The 17,208-nt window shown below is 45.1% G+C and overlaps 1 protein-coding gene across 2 annotated transcripts in view; it reads right to left on the bottom strand.

Annotated features, from left to right (window-relative positions):
* The window catches only part of hook1 (hook microtubule-tethering protein 1), an 88,406-nt gene that overhangs the window by 28,931 nt on the left and 42,267 nt on the right, over positions 1-17,208 (bottom strand). For both annotated transcript variants that reach the window (XM_041208928.1, XM_041208929.1), the window contains exons 9-12: positions 16,478-16,641; positions 14,431-14,571; positions 12,717-12,918; positions 11,822-11,932 (exon numbers count right to left, since the gene is read on the bottom strand). In XM_041208928.1, coding sequence (XP_041064862.1) covers positions 11,822-11,932; positions 12,717-12,918; positions 14,431-14,571; positions 16,478-16,641 — 618 coding nt within the window. The remainder of the gene's footprint in view (positions 1-11,821; positions 11,933-12,716; positions 12,919-14,430; positions 14,572-16,477; positions 16,642-17,208) is intronic.

Genomic DNA, 17,208 nt, shown 5'->3' with positions numbered 1-17,208 from the left:
ATTACAACATTTATTCTCTATAATTTCACAACTTACCAGGTTGGCAGCTGAACTCAGCCTCTGTGCTGCTGGTCCAATAACATAGCTACTCAATCCTATCATGTAGAATTCCTACAGCTTGTACTCAAAAGTTCTCAGATGACGGGTTGCCAGACTAAACAGGTGATTCCAGACTCACAACAGTGGGCAGAATTTTCTGCTTGACAAGCGGGGGCGGGCCCTGCACTTCAGCGTGTAAAATGACGCACGGTAGCATCAGGCGAGCATCCCCAAGTCACCGCGCGCCATTGCGATATTTCGCTAGGCGGGCGTGCGATGAAGTTCGACACGCGCCCGCACTTAACTAATGGGCTAGTTAAGGCCCATAATTCGTCAATCGATGGCGATTTTCAGGCACCCATGTGATCTTCGGGTTGGCGCACGGACGCAACGGGCAAGCGGGTAACAAACTTTTTAATGAAACTCATCCACGGGCGGGATAAGAGGGCTCAGTGGGGTCGTCAATCTGGTCTGTGAATTATTTATTGCAGAAAGTTTTTTAAACTTGTCTGTGTGATCTGTAGCAGTTCAGAACAAATTCCAGCAGCTTTCTGTGTACTTTGAACCTTCAGCTCAGCACTCTGCAGCCAGCAATCTTTATTGGGCCTGCAGCTTTCCAGAGGCCTCCCTTTAGCCTGGGTATGGGTTCTGACATGTCCACTGGAGGCAGCTCCTCTGAGAAGGAAGGGAGGGCTAGAATAAGGAGGAGGCCAGGAGTGCACAATCAGCCTCCAGGGCAGACACCTTTGGGAGCACAGGCGCAGGCACAGGCACAAGGGGCGCAGGGCCAAGAGGTAGTCCAAGGTGGTAGGGGCCGTAGAAGACACCACTATCCTGCTGCCAGGGTATACAGGTGGCGAAGCAGCTACCTCAATATGACTGAGGTGCTGTGCTGAAGGAGGCTCCAACTGTCAAGGGAGACAGTCAACCACATCTGTCAGATGATTGGCCCTGAGATCTTTCCTAACTGTGTGGGTGGACACCCCATGCCAGTGGCTCTGAAGATCATAGTTGCCCTCAACTTTTATGCTTCTGGTTCCTTCCAGGGCTCAGTGGGTGATCTTTTTAGTGTCTCCCAATCAGCTGTCCACACTTGTGTCAAGCAGGTCACAGACGCTCTGTTCAGGCGTGCATTGATCTTCATCCACTTCCGCTGGGGCCAGGCACAGAGAGCCAGAGGCTTTGCAGCTATTGCTGGCATCCCCCACGTCCAGGGTGCAATAGACTGCACACATGTGGCCATCAAGGCACCAGCAGGTAAGCACGGTGCCTTGGTCAACAGGAAGGGCTTCCACTCTATGAATGTGTAGATAGTGTGTGATCACAGGATGCTGATTCTATAAGTCTGTGCAAGGTACCCAAGCAGCTCCCACGACGCCTACATCCTCAGGCACTCCCAGGTGCCAGGACCCTTCGTGCTCCGGCTCGGCTTGATGGATGGCTGCTGGGTGACAAGGGCTATCCCCTCAGAAGATGGCTCAGGACACCTCTCTGCCATCCAAGAACAGAAGCTGAGCAGCGGTACGATAGGAGCCACGGCACAACAAGGGCTGTGGTGGAGAGAGCCATCGGTCTTCTCAAGATGCACTTCCAATAACTGGACCACTCAGAGGGCACGCTCCAGTATCCCCCAGATCGTGTGATGGTGATAGTGGTTGCATGCTGTGCTCTCCACAATCTTGCGCTGGAAAGGAGGGATGCAGCGGATGATGAAGATGTCGGCATAGTGGATGTGGCTGCACGTGATGAGTCCAGCACTGATCTTGAGGATGAGGAAGCACAGGGGAATGCTGAGGGGCTAAACGCTGACCCGGGACTACACCAAGGAGGCAGGGACACCCGGGAGACTTCAATCCAATGAGCCTTCAGCTAGCTCAACACAAATGGATCAGCAGGACCACCCTTGCCTGGCGCTTCCATACTCGGCACTTAAGTGCTAAATCTGCAAAGTCATCAACTGCAACTAAGGGCTTTGGACATAAACTTCAATGTCGAAACAAACACTCATGGCATTTATCTTAAACATACAAATTCAGAACAAAGGAGCCACCCTCAGCCATTGTAACACATCTGGTTCTTATTTTAACCATCAGAAGTTCTCACAAATCCAAAACAAAACGTTAATCAAGCAGAAAAAAATGATAAGGAGCTAATCTCGGTCTAACACAAAAGCACCAGTGAGAAACCCGTGGTGTGCCTTAGGTGCCTTACGCTTTCAATTACGGGTGCTATGTCTTGGTGCCGCCCCATCGCTTGGAGTGGGATCTGAGACAGACTGCTGACTCTGCTGTCTTGTTGGCCTTGATTACCTTGGTGGTCGTCCTCTGGCCCGTGGAGCCTGTGCTGGGCCCGCCTGGGAGGGATCTGCCAGTTCCACAGCTGGAATCTCCCCTGGCGTCGCAGCCTCACCCGATGAATCGGTCATTGGGAGGGGGCGGAGCAGCTGGTGCCCTCATCCAGAGTGCAGTGAAAGGAGCCCGCAGATATGACAGGCAACTGCTCCGCCGACGTGAGGTTGCCCCTGACCTCCATGCTCACCATTGATGGACGGGCAACAAGCAGGAAAGCTTGAAGACCACACTATCTCCCACATTGGCACTGACCAGCTATGGCCACTGGCGCTGTGAGGGCTTGCAGGTCCGAGCGTAACACCAGGAGAAACTAATTGTTCTCCTGGAGAAGCCTCTTCATGAGAGTCGCCACTCTCTCCATGGAGGAAGCATGATGCTCTGCCATGAGGCTCATTGCATCAGTGATGCTCCACATGGACTCCTCCACCACAGACATCAAGCGAAACATAGCCTCATGCATCACTCCCAGATGCTCCTCCACACCTGGCCGCATTTTCTACAGCTGCTGCGTTGTGGACAACTCCAGAGGCACAACATCACGCCCAGTCTCAGCATGTGCCTGGTCCCCTGCAGTCCTCCAACTGCTGGCACCATTGGCATGCTCTGTCTCGGCCGGCTCCTCCAGTGAATGTGAAGTGTCCTCTCCACTGTGCCCCGGGACACTAGCCAATGTTGCAATGACCACTGAGGTGCTAGTATCTGCGCTGGTGCCTGCCTCGCAGAAATGGTGTGACTCAGGTGACGCTTGCAGGCCCTCAGGTTTGAGAGGGGGCATCTGCAATTCCTCCCGCCAGCCATGCTCTGATGATGCTGAAATTAACAAGGACAGTGGATCAGTTAGTGTGCACGCAGTGACACACTTCATCCCTTTCCCCCTGGCTCATTTTGAGCTCAACCTTCCAGAACCTATGGACATGAATATTGGTGGGGTGGCAAATAGTGAGGAGGATACCCTTACATTACAGGCAGATATAAACGGGCTGGTCAGGTGGCCTAAGGAATGCCAAATGGAATGTTATGTGGATAAGTGTGAGGTGATGTTACTTGGCCAAGACAAACAAGTCACGGGAATACACAATGAATGGTAGGACCATGGAAAGTAAGAAGGATCAGAGGGACCTTGCTGTGCATGTCGACAGATCCCAAACGGTAGCGGGACAGGTACATAAGGTGTTTAAGAAGGTAAATGCCATACTTGCCTTCATTAGCCGAGGAATAGAATATAGGAATAGGAAGGTAATGTTTCAAGTGCAGAAAACGCTGCCGAGGCCACAGCTATAGGTCTGCGTTCAGTTGTGAAATGCACTTCATGGGAGGGATGTGATTGGAGTGGAGAGAATGCAGAGTTTGTTGACCAGGATGCTGGCTGGGCTGGAGAGTTTGAATTATGAGAAGACATAGCATAGGCTGGGGTTATTTCCGCTGAAGCAGAGGAGATTGAGGGGTGACATTACTGATGTTTATAACATTATGAGGGGCATGGATACGGTCGACAGAAAGGAGCTTTTCCCTCGACAGAGGGATGAGTAACCAGGGGGCATAAATTTAAAGTAAGGGGCATGAGGTTGACAGGGGATGTGATGAGCAACTTTTGCACACAGTATGTTGGGAATGTGGAATGCATTGCCTGAAAGGGTGGTGGACGCAGAAACCCTCCTAACATGTAATAAGTATTTGGATGTGCAGTTCCGATGCCATGGCATACAAGGCCATGGGCATAGTGCTGGGAAATGGGATAATGAGACTTTGGAAGGTGTTTGACGTGCGTATCTTCGAAGGGCCGAAGGGCCTTTTTCTATGATCCACACCTCTGACTCTATCAGTCTGTGACCGAGAAATGTTGCAACAATAACAAATCAAACAATCATCATTGCCACAGATGTTGGGAGGATATAGTAGATCTCACTGTTGGCCTCAAATACCTGGCCGTTCCACCCCAGTCTCACCGACACCAGTTGACGTGGACACATGGCGCCTCTCAAGCTCCAGGGCCTCCTGTTCAAAGCAGCTTAGCATCATCAGGTGGGCCTGGCCGCCTCCAGTCCTGGAATGCTCAGATGCATTGTGAGCATTCTTTTCCTGGAAAACAGAGGAGACCATTCATTGCGGCAATTTGCACATGGACTCTGCATTCGCACGCCGCACCCCAACCACAGTGGCCCACATCAGGCCTCCAGTGCCTCCTCTCCCTGTTACTGCTGATCAGTCACACAAGGATAGTAAGCCTGCTCCCAGCACCCCCTTAACGGCCACCTTGGACACGTTCTGCATACATCACTTTAGGAAACACACTGTCTTTGCTCCCATAGCAAGGAGGTGCAACTAGGTGCAGCATTGAGGGCAGCCAACGATTCTTGGCCACGACACCTTGAGGCTCTCCTTCCACAATCTCATCACCCGTGAATAGGACATGTGTTGGAGTTCTGAGTATATGCCTAGCTGCATCTCCTGCAGGTTGCCCCGGGGCTAGTCATGTGTGACTAAGAGCAACACATGGTGCGGGGGAGACCTCATCTCCTCATGAACCACTCAGACTGATCTAAGCATGGGCACTATTTGCTTGCCCACCAAACATACGAGAAATGCCCAATACGATTCAATGCAGTCACGACAGTAAGACTTGGGGGGTGTGGGGGGGCGCTCAAATGCTAGGGCTACCTGCTGGGTTAAATGCCCAACACCAAAATGATACTCACCCTTCCAGAGCACAATAAATCATTGAAGCGTTTACAGCACTGGATCCAGGTGTGCCGCACCACATCGTGGGAGCTCACCACCTCCGCCACCTCCTCCCAGGCACGTTTGGTCATTTGAGGGGGGGCCTCCTCCTCCCATCCTAGGGAACCAACACCTCCTGCCATGCTACCACCTCCTCGAGGAGAGCAGCAAGGCAGTCATCAGGAAAGCGAGGGGTGCATTGGCCCTACCCTGCAGCCTGCCCTGCTCCTGTGGCAGACTCTGCAGCCTGCCCTGCTCCCCTGTCCTTCCCTCCAAGAGTGACAACTGCACAGTCCTTGTGGAGCTGAAGTCCTGTCTTCACGTTGACAATCCCCTGCATCATGTTGTGTGGCTTTAGAACTGAGCTAAATGGGACAGATTTAGAACAGATCGTGCAGTGCAAAATTTGGGCATCCATTATGGAGCGATAGCCATCAGCAGCAGCAGAATTGCATTCAACCACAATCTGCAACCTCTTGGCCTGGTATATATCCCATTTTACCATTACTAACAGGCTGAGGGATCAACCCTGGTTTAATGAAGAGAGCATGCCAAGAGCAGCACCAGGCATATCTAAAAATGAGGTGTCAACCCGGTGAAGCTACAACACAGGACACTTGCATGCCAAGCAGCATTTGCAACAAGCGATAGACAGAGCTAAGCAATTCCACAACCAACGGATCAGATCTAAGCTCTGCAGTCCTGGCACATCCAGTCGTAAATGATGATGGACAATTAAACAACTTGCCGGAGGAGATGGGGAGGCTGCACAAATATTCCCATCCTCAATGATGGTGGAACCCAGCACATCAGTGCAAAAGACAAGCCTGAAGCCCTATTTGCAACCGTCTTCAGCCAGAATTGCCGCGTGGATGATCCATCTCGGCTGCCTCCCGAAGTACCCAGCATAACAGCTAGCAGACTTCAGTCAAATTGATTAATTCCACGTGATATCAAGAAATGGCTGAAGGCACTGGATACTACAAAAGGCCCTGACAACATTCCAGCAATAGTACTGAAGACTTGTGCTCCAGAACTAGCCATGTCCCTAGCCAAGCTGTTCCAGCACAGCTACAATGCTGGCATTTACCCAGCAATGTGGAAAATTACCCAGATACATCCTGTTCACAAAAAGCAGGACAAATCCAACCTGGCCAATTACAGGCCCATCAGGCTACTCTCGATCATCAAAGTGATGGAAGGGACTGTCAACAGTACTATCAGGCAGAACTTATAAAGCAATGATTGTTCACTGATGCTCAGTTTCAGGTCTGCCAGGGCCACTCAGTTCCTGACCTCATTATTGCCTTAGCCTAAACATGGACAAAAGTTCTCAAGTTCAGTGGTGAGGTGAGTGTGACTGACCTTAACATCAAGGCAGAATTTGACGAAATATGGCATCAAGGAGCCCTGATGAAAGTGAAGTCAATGGGAATCAGGGGGAAAACTCTCCATTTGTTGGAATCATACCTAGCACAGAGGAAAATGGTTGTGGTTGTTGGAGGCCAATCTTCTCAGCTCCAGGACATCACTGCAGGAGTTCCTCAGAGTAGTGTCATAGGCCCAATCATTTTTAGTTACTTCACCAATGGCTTTCCCTCCATTATAAGGGTATAAGTGGGGATGTTCACTGATGATTGCAGAACACTCAGTACCATTTGAGATATTGAAGCAGTTCACGTGCATTTACAAGAAGGCCTGGACAACATTCAGGCTTGGAAAGTAGCGCTTACACCACATATGTGCCATCTCCCTATGACATTCAATGGCATCACCATCACTAAATCCCTCATCATCAATATCCTGGGGGTTACCATTGACTAAAAACTGAGCTGACCAGCCACATAAACACTGTGGCTACAAGAGCAGGTCAGAGGCTGTGAATTCTGCAGCAAGTAATGCACCTCCCATTTCTCCAAAGCCTGTCCACCATCTACAAGGCATAAGTCAGGATTGTGATAAACATGCTCCACTTGCCTGGATAAGTGTGGCTCCAATAACATTAAAAAAAACTTGACACCATCCAGGTCAAAGCAGCCTGCTTCTTCAACAGCCATTCACCATTTAAAGATTGACTCCCTGAACCACTGTTGCATGATGGCAGCAGTGAGCAGTGTGTACTATCTATAAGATACACTGCAGCAACTCAGCAAGGCTCCTTCGACTGTACCCTCCAAACACATGACCTCTACCACATAGAACAGGCTTGGCTAACTGGTGGCCCACAGGCTGCCTCTCTATGTGGCCCATGGAGCCACTGTTCAAAAGCCAGTAAGACAGGCTGGTAAGTTCAATATGCAGGTAAGTGAAATTCAAGATTTTGCAAGGGGTTGCTCCTCCAATCACAGTGTTTCTCTCCCTCATTTGCTGCTGATAGCCTCACTACTGAGGCTATCTGCAGTAAATGAGGGAGAGAAACAGTCTCTGATTGGAGGAGCAGTCAGCACCAGTGCTGGTGAGTGTGCTAAGGGCTGCTGGGCCCAAGGAAAGCCAAGATGCAGCGAGGCTGGAGCCAGGGAGCTAAAGTAAGGTGGGAGCTGGAGCCCAGGCAGGGTGAATACTGCACTGGGCCAAGGTGGGGCGAATGTTGTGGTGAGCCCAGGCAGGGCAAACGTTGCGGCAGGCCCAGGGAGGAGACAGTGCCATAGTGAGTATGTGGGAGTGAGAGAGTGAATGTGTATGTGTGTGGGGGGTGGGGGGAGCAAGAGAGAGAAAGAGACAGAGAGTGTATCTGTGTCCGTGTGAGAGAGAGAGTGTGTCTGTGTGTGTATGTGTGTGTGTGTGAGCGCACACGAGAGAGGGAGTGAGAGAGCGTGCGTGTGTGTATGTGTGTGTGTGTGTGTGCGCGCATGCGCGGGGGTGAGAGCACGTGTGTGTGTGTGTGTGAGTGTGTGTGCACACGCACATGAGAGAGAGTGTGTATGTATCTGGGAGTGAGTATCTGGGACTGAGGGAGTGGGTGCACAGGGGAGGGTGTGTGGAGGGTGAGAGAGTGAGGGAGAAATTCTGTAGGAGAGAGGGAGAGAGTGTGGTGGAGAAAGGGGAAGTGAGTGTGTGCCTTACTGCCAATCTCAAGTTTCTCACTCTCTCCCACCATCACACACCAACATGTACACTTGAGTGAGAACAAAATGCAAATGTGACCCCCTTGAGGGAAACGGTTGGGGAAGGCTGACCTAGAAGAACAAAGGCAGCCGGTGCATGGCAACACCACCACTTGCAAGTTCACTTCCAAGCCACACACTATCCTCACTTAGAACTACATTGCTGTTCCTTCACTGTGGTTGGGTCAAAATCCTGGAACTCCCTTTCTCACAGCACTGTGGGTGTACCTATACCAGGTGCACTGCAGCAGTTCAAGGCAGCGACATATCAATACCGTCTCAAAGGCAATTAGGAGTGGGCAACAAATACTGGCCTTGCCAGTGATGCCCATATCCCAAGAATAAAATTTAAAAGTGACTAATTGTTTCCACATTGAAGGGGAGGAGAAAAAGGCTAGGTAACTGCTGCCAGGGGCAGATTTACAATGAAACATACACAGGGCCCCCAAACAACAGGGGCTGAGTGAGTGCTGAACTGTTGGAAGTGCTGTCTCTCAGCTAACATTAAACTGTCTGCTTGGCTGTATACAAAAAAATCTCCTGGCAATTTCCCTCCTCTCAAAACACTAAAACAAACCGTTACACGATTTGCAAGCTTGATGTGGCTAGGGAGAAGGGGAGGGAGAGGAAGAGTAGGGCGGTGGGGTGGCAGGGCCTGTGGAAGGAGGATTTGGGAATAAGCAGCATCATCGTGCTCCAGGCAATGTGGATTGATAGCTGAGATCTGAGAGATGGGAGACACTCTCCAGTGATGTCCCTGTCATAATGCCACCTCTTGCAGCTTTTAGATTCACCCTTCTCTGCTTACTCGGTTATAGTGTGCAGGCTGCTCTTGTCAAGGCACTGCAGGTTTCAGTTGTGCAGGGTGAGTACAATGAATGCAAGATGGTTCCAGGGAGAGGAATGGTGACATGGTTCTACCTTTCAGAGGCCCCAGAATGCATTGCTGGGCAATTGGTTTCCAACATAGGTTGTAAAATGGAGGGGTGAGAGACAGAGAGACAGAGAGAGAGAGAGGGAGAGAGAGAGAGAAACAATTTGAATGCACAACCCTTCTCTTTGTAGGCAGAACAGCAGCAGAAAAAGAAAGCCTGAATATTGCAAAAATCGATTTGGGATCCGAGTTGAACTGAACAATGACTGGAAGGACAGTGGGGAATGGAGCCAGAGGCAATGAGAATGCCATTCCATTGTGATGCTATTCATTCAGAGGGAACTGGATGGGAAAGGGAGTAGTGTTGATGTTTTCTTCAAGCTTCAACCCTTGTTGCGGTGTGTGCTTACGGAGGTTCAGGCTGGCACTATTTTCTGTAAGAACAATAAAATTTTCCCTGCAGGCCTGCTATCTGTCAACCAGTGTCAAAAAAGCAGGTTATCTGGTAAAGGTCACGTGTTGTTTGTGGGAGCTTCCTGTGTGCACCAGTGACTGCAACTCAACAGTACTTTATTGGCTGTATTCTCATTGTTTATGGCCACCAGAGGTATCAAAGCATTATTGCATTTCAGTCTTTCTTTAAAAACTCCAGAATAAGGATGGGGAGAGAGATCGAAGAGAGTCACAGGTTAAATGAGCCTGGAGACCACTAGTCAGGAGACTACATGACAACCCCCTGCCCCCAACACTGCCTAACATATTTTGAGAATTCTATTGCCTGCTTCATACACTGATGCATTTTAAAGGGCAATAAATAAGTTGTGAGGTGAGCTCGGATATAAATAAAGGCCAGAATTTTACCTTTGGCATGCGGGTACGTGCCCGACATGCCCAAACGTAATGTGACGCGCGATGACGTCGGGCATGCGTCCCAACATCATCATGCTGTATCTTGATATTTCGTTCAGCAGGCGCACACTGGAGTCGGCTGCATGCCCACCGATAACTGAAAGGCCCATTAAGGCCATTAACAAACTAATTAACTTCAAATTTATGCTGCCGGACCAACCTAACGGTTGGCGGGCAGGCAAAAAGACCAAGTGGCCTTTACATTTTTTAGGAAACCTCATCCACAAGCAGGATGAGGTTTCCTAAAGCTAATACAAATTAAATAAAAGCTTTCTTTTGACATTAAAAACATGTCCCATCTCATGTGACAGTCACATGAGGGGACATGTTTCATTAAATTTTTAATGTCTTTATTTATTTTTTTAAAAAGCGCTTCAATCTCCCTGAGGCAGCTCCATCCTCAGGGAGATTGAAGCACTCTTTTGCACGCATGCGCGAACTGTGTGCCATGCCTCAATTGGCCCACCCGCGTGAAATTGCGGTGCTGAGCTGATCGCGGGCGGCATTCGGCTTCCCGACTGCCCCCCGCCCACTCCTGCTAGGCCCGCCCAACGAGGAAAAAACTCAGGCCCAACAGTTTTATAAGATTGAACTTAACTACGGACTTTAATCTCTATCCTGAATGGTTAACCTATTCATTACATCTTATATTACCGATTAAACATCGGACAGTTTAGATTATAGCCACTATTGCTTGAACTTCTTTCAATCCAAGAAATTGGCAACAAATTAAAGAACATGAAATGAGCTAAAGCGTCAATACTGGGATAAAGCACACAGTGCAGAATCAGTGATATCAGAAGGATCATAGCCTCCGCTTCTCCATTTACAGAAGCTGTTTCATCTGCTGACTATTTGCAGCATTTATGTTGATACTTGAGACATTTAACCGGGCCAGATCCATTCTCAATCTACAGAAATTGGTCCCTTCCAATTGGATTATTTTATCGCACAAGATTGCACCATGTCCCGTTTCACAGCCAGTCAAAAGTTCATATTTGGCTTGAGCTCACAACCCTGGCATTGCACACACCTCAATCCTGCCGTTAATATACCACATGCTAACCGATTGCACCACAAGAGCAAAGCATTTACGTACACATTTTAAGTTGTATCATCTCGTTAGAGGCATAGGTTTTCTCGATTGACTGCGTGAACTATGCTTATATGATTATGTGCAGAAATAGTGAAAAAAGCCGGTGAAATAACAAGTGCCCCGTAGTTTGGCTTGTGCCCAGGATGGTGGTGGGGGGAATCCTGTTGGGGTGGGGGGAGCACAAATGAAGCTGAGCACAGGACTAACTGTAACTCTGCCACTGCCTGCTCCTTTTGTGTAGCATTGAATCTGTCATCTACAAAACTACACTGGAGAACAAGGGGCTTGGGAAACACCAGCAGCCATTTCCATAGTCAAGAAGGTACAAAATATGATCAATCTACAGAAAGGAAGTCTGATCTTACAATACAACAAGGACATAAGGAGATAAGAAGTGTTGAGTATTGGATAAAATACTAAGCCAACATGCATCAAATTCTCACACTAATGTTTTACAACATATGAGTTGTGCAGAACTTACTCAACGTCAAAAGACCTGAGCTATACTTAATTGTCATGAAGGGTAGGAAACCAGGAATTGTATTTGTTTCTTAAGTTTAGTGATGGTAGGTGACAGGTTTTTAGGAAAGTATATGCAATGAAAACCACATGATAATAAATGCCTTATAGTAACATGACAGTTTAAAACATTTCAGCAAGCAAACTACTCAGGTTTGAAGAGCTCAGAAGTCAAACCATGTATTGTTGTCTGAATGCCAAGGGCACTTGCCTCTTTTTCTTTCAATAATGTTTCATGCTTTTCCTCAACCTGTTTCAATTCAAAAGCCAGTTTGGCTGCTCTTCTTACTTCCTCAGACAATGAGTTGTGGAGTTCCTGAACCTTTTAACAACAATAAAGCAGCCAGTATTACAAAAAGTCATTAGATCAAATGGCACTGTTATAGTAAACTGGGAAAAGTATGGCCTTCCTCACTGATTCAGTAGGTAAATGCACTACCCAGCACGACACTTTGGTCAAACAACCTAAAAAAAAGTCTCGGGATCAATCCCTGATCTATTCAGAATCAACTGCTCCCAACTGGGGCAGCAATAGAAATGCCACAAATGTCTATTATCATGCATATGCAGTGAACATTTCAGTAGGGTAGTAAAAGACCTGTTTTATCAAGGGTAATTAGAGATGGGTAACAAATGCTGACCTTGCCAGTGAAACTTACATCTCAGGAAAAAATAAAAGTTAAAAACTGTATAATTTAGCATTTTCATGAGGGTGGGGAAATGCTATAAAATATTTTTACAGTTTTCCTTCAACTACAGTATTTCTAAAAAGCTACAAAAGAATTAGCTTGTTAAAATTTTGAACAGTTCCAACATTTGGTATTGAATTTAATTTTAGCCCACGTCTTTAGTTATCCATTTGACTTTTCACATCCCTAGATCAGGAATGCTGATACAATGGACTTACTCAACACAGACCATAAATCAATTGTGGGATTTTCTAGCCTTTATGACTTTGTATGGCGTTGAACAGTGCATTTACCAATTAGATGATCCCGGAAGCTATTTCATTTTACGATGAAGTTATTTATATTATAGTACAAATAATGATTTGTCATGAAACTACACACTCCAATCAGGTAAGAGGATTTGCGGTTGATGCTTACTTGTCTTTTGTATGTCTCTAGCTGAGCACGCGCAGCATTAGCTTTTCGGAGTTCTTCCTCTAGGCTGACTGTATTCTGCATATACATCACGTTTTTGTCCTCCAATAATTTCATCTGCCGCCTCAAGTCATTCAGATCTTCAAGTTTTTTTTTGTATGTCTCCACTGAGGCCTCTAATTTGGTGACCTTATCTGAATAATTCCTGGAAAAACAGTGGTCAGAACACATAAAAGTCTTCTTGGCCTCCAAAGCTCTGTGCCCAGCCTCAAAGTCTGTTCAGCTTAAAAACCATAAAGCTCCTAAAAATCACTGTTCAGACTAAATTTAACTATACTCTGAAGTCCCCATGCTTACTCATACATAGAATGTTGTTTTGATACACATAAAAGGGTTCAACAAGAGTTTTAAAAATCTTTGATGTTATTAAAACCCAACTTCTTCTGAACACTTCATTCAATATCTTGCCCTGTAATCAGCTGCAGTAAATTTCAAGAGGCGGTCAACAGGAACCCCTGTATTCAGAAGTGAACTTCACAAAAATTACCCAAAAGCCTACAAGATGAGTGAACAAGAGAAAATCAATTGCAGGCCTGAGAAAGGATGGTAATCATAACAGCCTAATGGAACCACTAATTGTAAAGCACAAAACACTTTCTTCCTGGGTTTTCCAGAATCTCATTGATATCGAAATACCAGAATTGTATAGATTTGTAAATTCAGTTAAAATCACAAATCCAAGAGGAACTATTAAATGCATAGACCATAAATCAATATTCATTATTCTTCAGTGAACAAGAAAAATTGCAAAACAAATTACCAAGTGCAATAGCAAAATACTGCAGATGCTGGAAATTTGACATTAAAAACAGAAAATGATGAAATACTCAGCAGGTGAGGTGGCATCTTTGGAGAGAAACAGAGTAAACATTTCAGGTTGATGACTCTTCAGAGAACAGTTCTGATGAAAATCGGATATTATGAAATGTAACAGGCATCAGGAGGCAGAAAAGACTTGACAATATTCTACATTTTAAGGAAAAGTCAGGATACCTGCAATAGGGCTTAAATACAGGACTGTCCCTTTAAAAATGAAACATATGGTGACCCCAGTTAAATGGGTTAAAATAAATAGGGTAATGTTGATGTTCTAATAATGCCTATCAAAAAATCTCGGCCCAGTGGCTGGTTGAACGCTGTACACCAGGAAGCACTGCACTTTGCTGAAAGCCTAATAACAATCCTGCAGAATCCTCATTTATTTACTCTAACCACACTGATAACACACTAGCAGAATTCCCTAAAGTTTCAGCAAAAGCCTCTCAATTTAGTAAACTGTATGATGACAACAATTATACTAGGATGGGCAGGCCGATAAAATTTGTATCTTCATGGATTTCCAGTTTTTCCTCCCCCGTGTTCATCCTTATGTCATTATCACTTTAAACTTATATTTATGAGAGGGAAGGAGCTACCTGTAATTCATGAGAGCTAGGTAACAGAGGAGTTATTCATTTACTTATCACAACAGCAATGCAATCTTATGTACAAATTTCATACCAGTCACAAATGATAAGGACATGATACAATGTTATTCTGGTACTTTAACCAGAGATCAACATTTAACAGTATAGATTGCCGTGAAACAATCCATAATTAGTGTTAATGCAATATAGTGGGAATTGACAAATATCAGGCACTGTCAACATTCCTTTACCTTAGGACATCAATTTCATCTTTTAGAGCAAGATTTTCTTCGGCCAGGCTATTTAATTCATCATTTCTGTGCTGTATCTCAATCAGTTGTCGCTCCAGTTCTTCGCAGTGAACACGATAGTCATCCTTCGCTGCTTCAAGCCTAGAGAGAATAAAGACAAAAATAGATCCTTTGAAATATATATAAAATGAAACCCCAATCCGAGTGACCAAACTTGCAGCAAACCATGTCACAACCAGTAACCCTTTCGCAATGACAAAATCATGCACTGACTGCCATGTCTACTATGATACCCACCAACAACAAATTCATTGTAAAAATAATTAATATTTTTCAATGATTTCAGGGCATAATCTAATCTTGTAATTCGAAAGGAAGCTACAAACAATTCAAGGTAATTTGCTTATGAAATCATTTCAATACTTGTTTATGCTACAAAGGTGCATTGTATGCATTTTGAAAATACTGTCTCCTTATTCATTCTTCTACATATAATTATATATTAGACATTGTAATTTAGGCCTTCAATTTTTCATACGAAAGACCAAATTGTACAGATGAAACCAGAGAAATAATCTGATAGCAATATACAGAAAATTGTGCAGTGCGCTGGTACATCTGGCTATGTCACAGATTAGTAGGATATAGCTCCCCACACACTAAGTTGACAGCCAAGAATGTGCCAAGCTAAGCAGCATCCATATATAGAAATGGGAAGGGGAGATTGGGAGGCAGAACTCTCTCAGCTACTCCCTTTGCATACCTGTATAATGTGATTTACGTACAATTTTTGACAAGCTATAAAAACAATAATTCTGTACACAAAGGCATCTTTACATAAACAGAACTGGAAAAAAAATCATACCGGATAAAGTGTAGACTTACTGTGCCTGGTTTTCACTATGCCATCTTTCTTGATCCTTAAATGTGCTGAGTTGAAAGTCAAAATGTTATCAGGAAGAAAGTAAAGTAATTGAGATTACATATTGGGGAGGAAGGTTGTGGAGAAAAGAAAAGGATGAAGTATGAAAAAGCAAATTCAAATGAACAAGCAGTAAGCAATAAAACATAACTTCAATGTTGCGTAAAAGAAAAAAAGATAGGAAACCAAAGAAAAATAAACACTAGCACAAGAAAAACAACAGAATTATTGAAAGAAGCAGAAAAGCAGAGGAAAAACATGAAAATAAATAATAGTGATGAACAAGCTTTAACCTTTCTAGTGGTAACTCAAGCAGCCAAAGTGCAAACCAGAGAACAAGTCAGGTGTGACGCAAAAGTGAAATATGCAGAAATGATAGTGAGCAAGTGTGTAAGAACAACACAAGACAGAGGAAATTGAATCTGAAAAAAGAAAAACAAGTAAAGAAAGGGAAATGGAAAGAATTGAGGTTGAGGATAAGAAGTGTGTTGACAGCGAGTGAGTTGATAAACAAGTTATTTAGCAACATTTTTAAATCACTTGTTTTTTAGATTGGAAATTTACTTTTAATTAGTGGATCTCACAGAAAGTCAGGATGAAGCAAATGTCCCTCATCTAATTAGTGATAATGTAGTTAAATGAATGGGGGGATGGGTATCTACATTCAGGTGCTATGAAACTCCATCTAGTGATAGAAGTAAGCAGCCACAGATGTGTGGAAATGCTCAACAGATAACTTGCATTAAATAGTCAAAGAAGCTTAAAAACAGGTAATGATGGCAGGGAAAAAACATTTTAAGTGGCAAAGGAGGAAGAAAATCCTGGAGAAGGTAAGGATGAATGCTAACAGGTGAGTATTAAGCAAAATTTGACACGGAGCCAAATAAGGGAATATTAGGGCAAATGATAGGTTTTAAGGATCATCTTAAAGGAGGAAAGAAAGGTAGAGAAGAGGAGAGGTTTAGGGAGGGAATTGTAGAGGTTAGCACAGTTGTCAATGGTGCATTGAGTAATTGGAGATGGTCTGGAGCCCAGAATTGGAGCAGCACAGATATTTCTCAGAGAGAAAAACATTCAGAAAAATTTCATTATTCTATTAAAAATGAATAGAACAGAATATTATACCTGTAATTTTCTTCTTGTAATTGATCCAATTGAAGCTGCAAGTTGAAATATTTCTTGCCAGCAAGGCTGTGTGGATCATCAAATGCATCTAATTGGTTTATCCTCTCTGTCATAAGATCATTCTCAGCTAATAAGCTGTTTCTTTCCTCTTGGAGAGTAGAAACCTAAAAGCAGGGATTGCATATATTTTCTGCCAGCCAATCAAGCTAAATTAAAAGTATAAGTTCTCAGCATCTAGTTCCACTTGTGTGGATAAAAGTTAACGTAAGCACGATCATTGGGATCTCGTGTTCAGTTTCGATCGCATGGAGGGGTCAGAGAGGAAATTGCTGGAGATTTTGCTCTCTTATTAGCCCAGAGTCTTATTCAGTTTTTCTACCTAGAAAGGAGATGGTAGCAGGGGCCATGGTAGGAGGTGTCTAGTCACGTTGCTGTAGGCATCATGGTGTGAGGTAGGTTTGATGATCAAGCTAGTCTTTCCCTGCTCATCATTTTGATATGAAAACATAACCTTGCACTCTACTAATCAGTTAAGCTCCTCCACAATGCTCCAAAGTACATCTTTGGCCAAGTCAACCAATACATTTTAGTTTACATGAAAGTTTGTGCGCTATTTATGTGACTCATCCCAAGCTCTTACAATTGCACGATTGTACCAAAGAAAGACTTAAGCAACAAACCTATTTGACTAGAACTACACCTTGGAAGTTCTACTTCCTCAAGCAATCATT

Source organism: Carcharodon carcharias, chromosome 16 (assembly GCF_017639515.1).
Source record: "Carcharodon carcharias isolate sCarCar2 chromosome 16, sCarCar2.pri, whole genome shotgun sequence".
NCBI lineage: Eukaryota > Metazoa > Chordata > Chondrichthyes > Lamniformes > Lamnidae > Carcharodon > Carcharodon carcharias.
The sequence above is the reverse complement of the archived record's forward strand: the minus strand, read 5'-3'. Positions and strand labels throughout refer to the sequence as shown.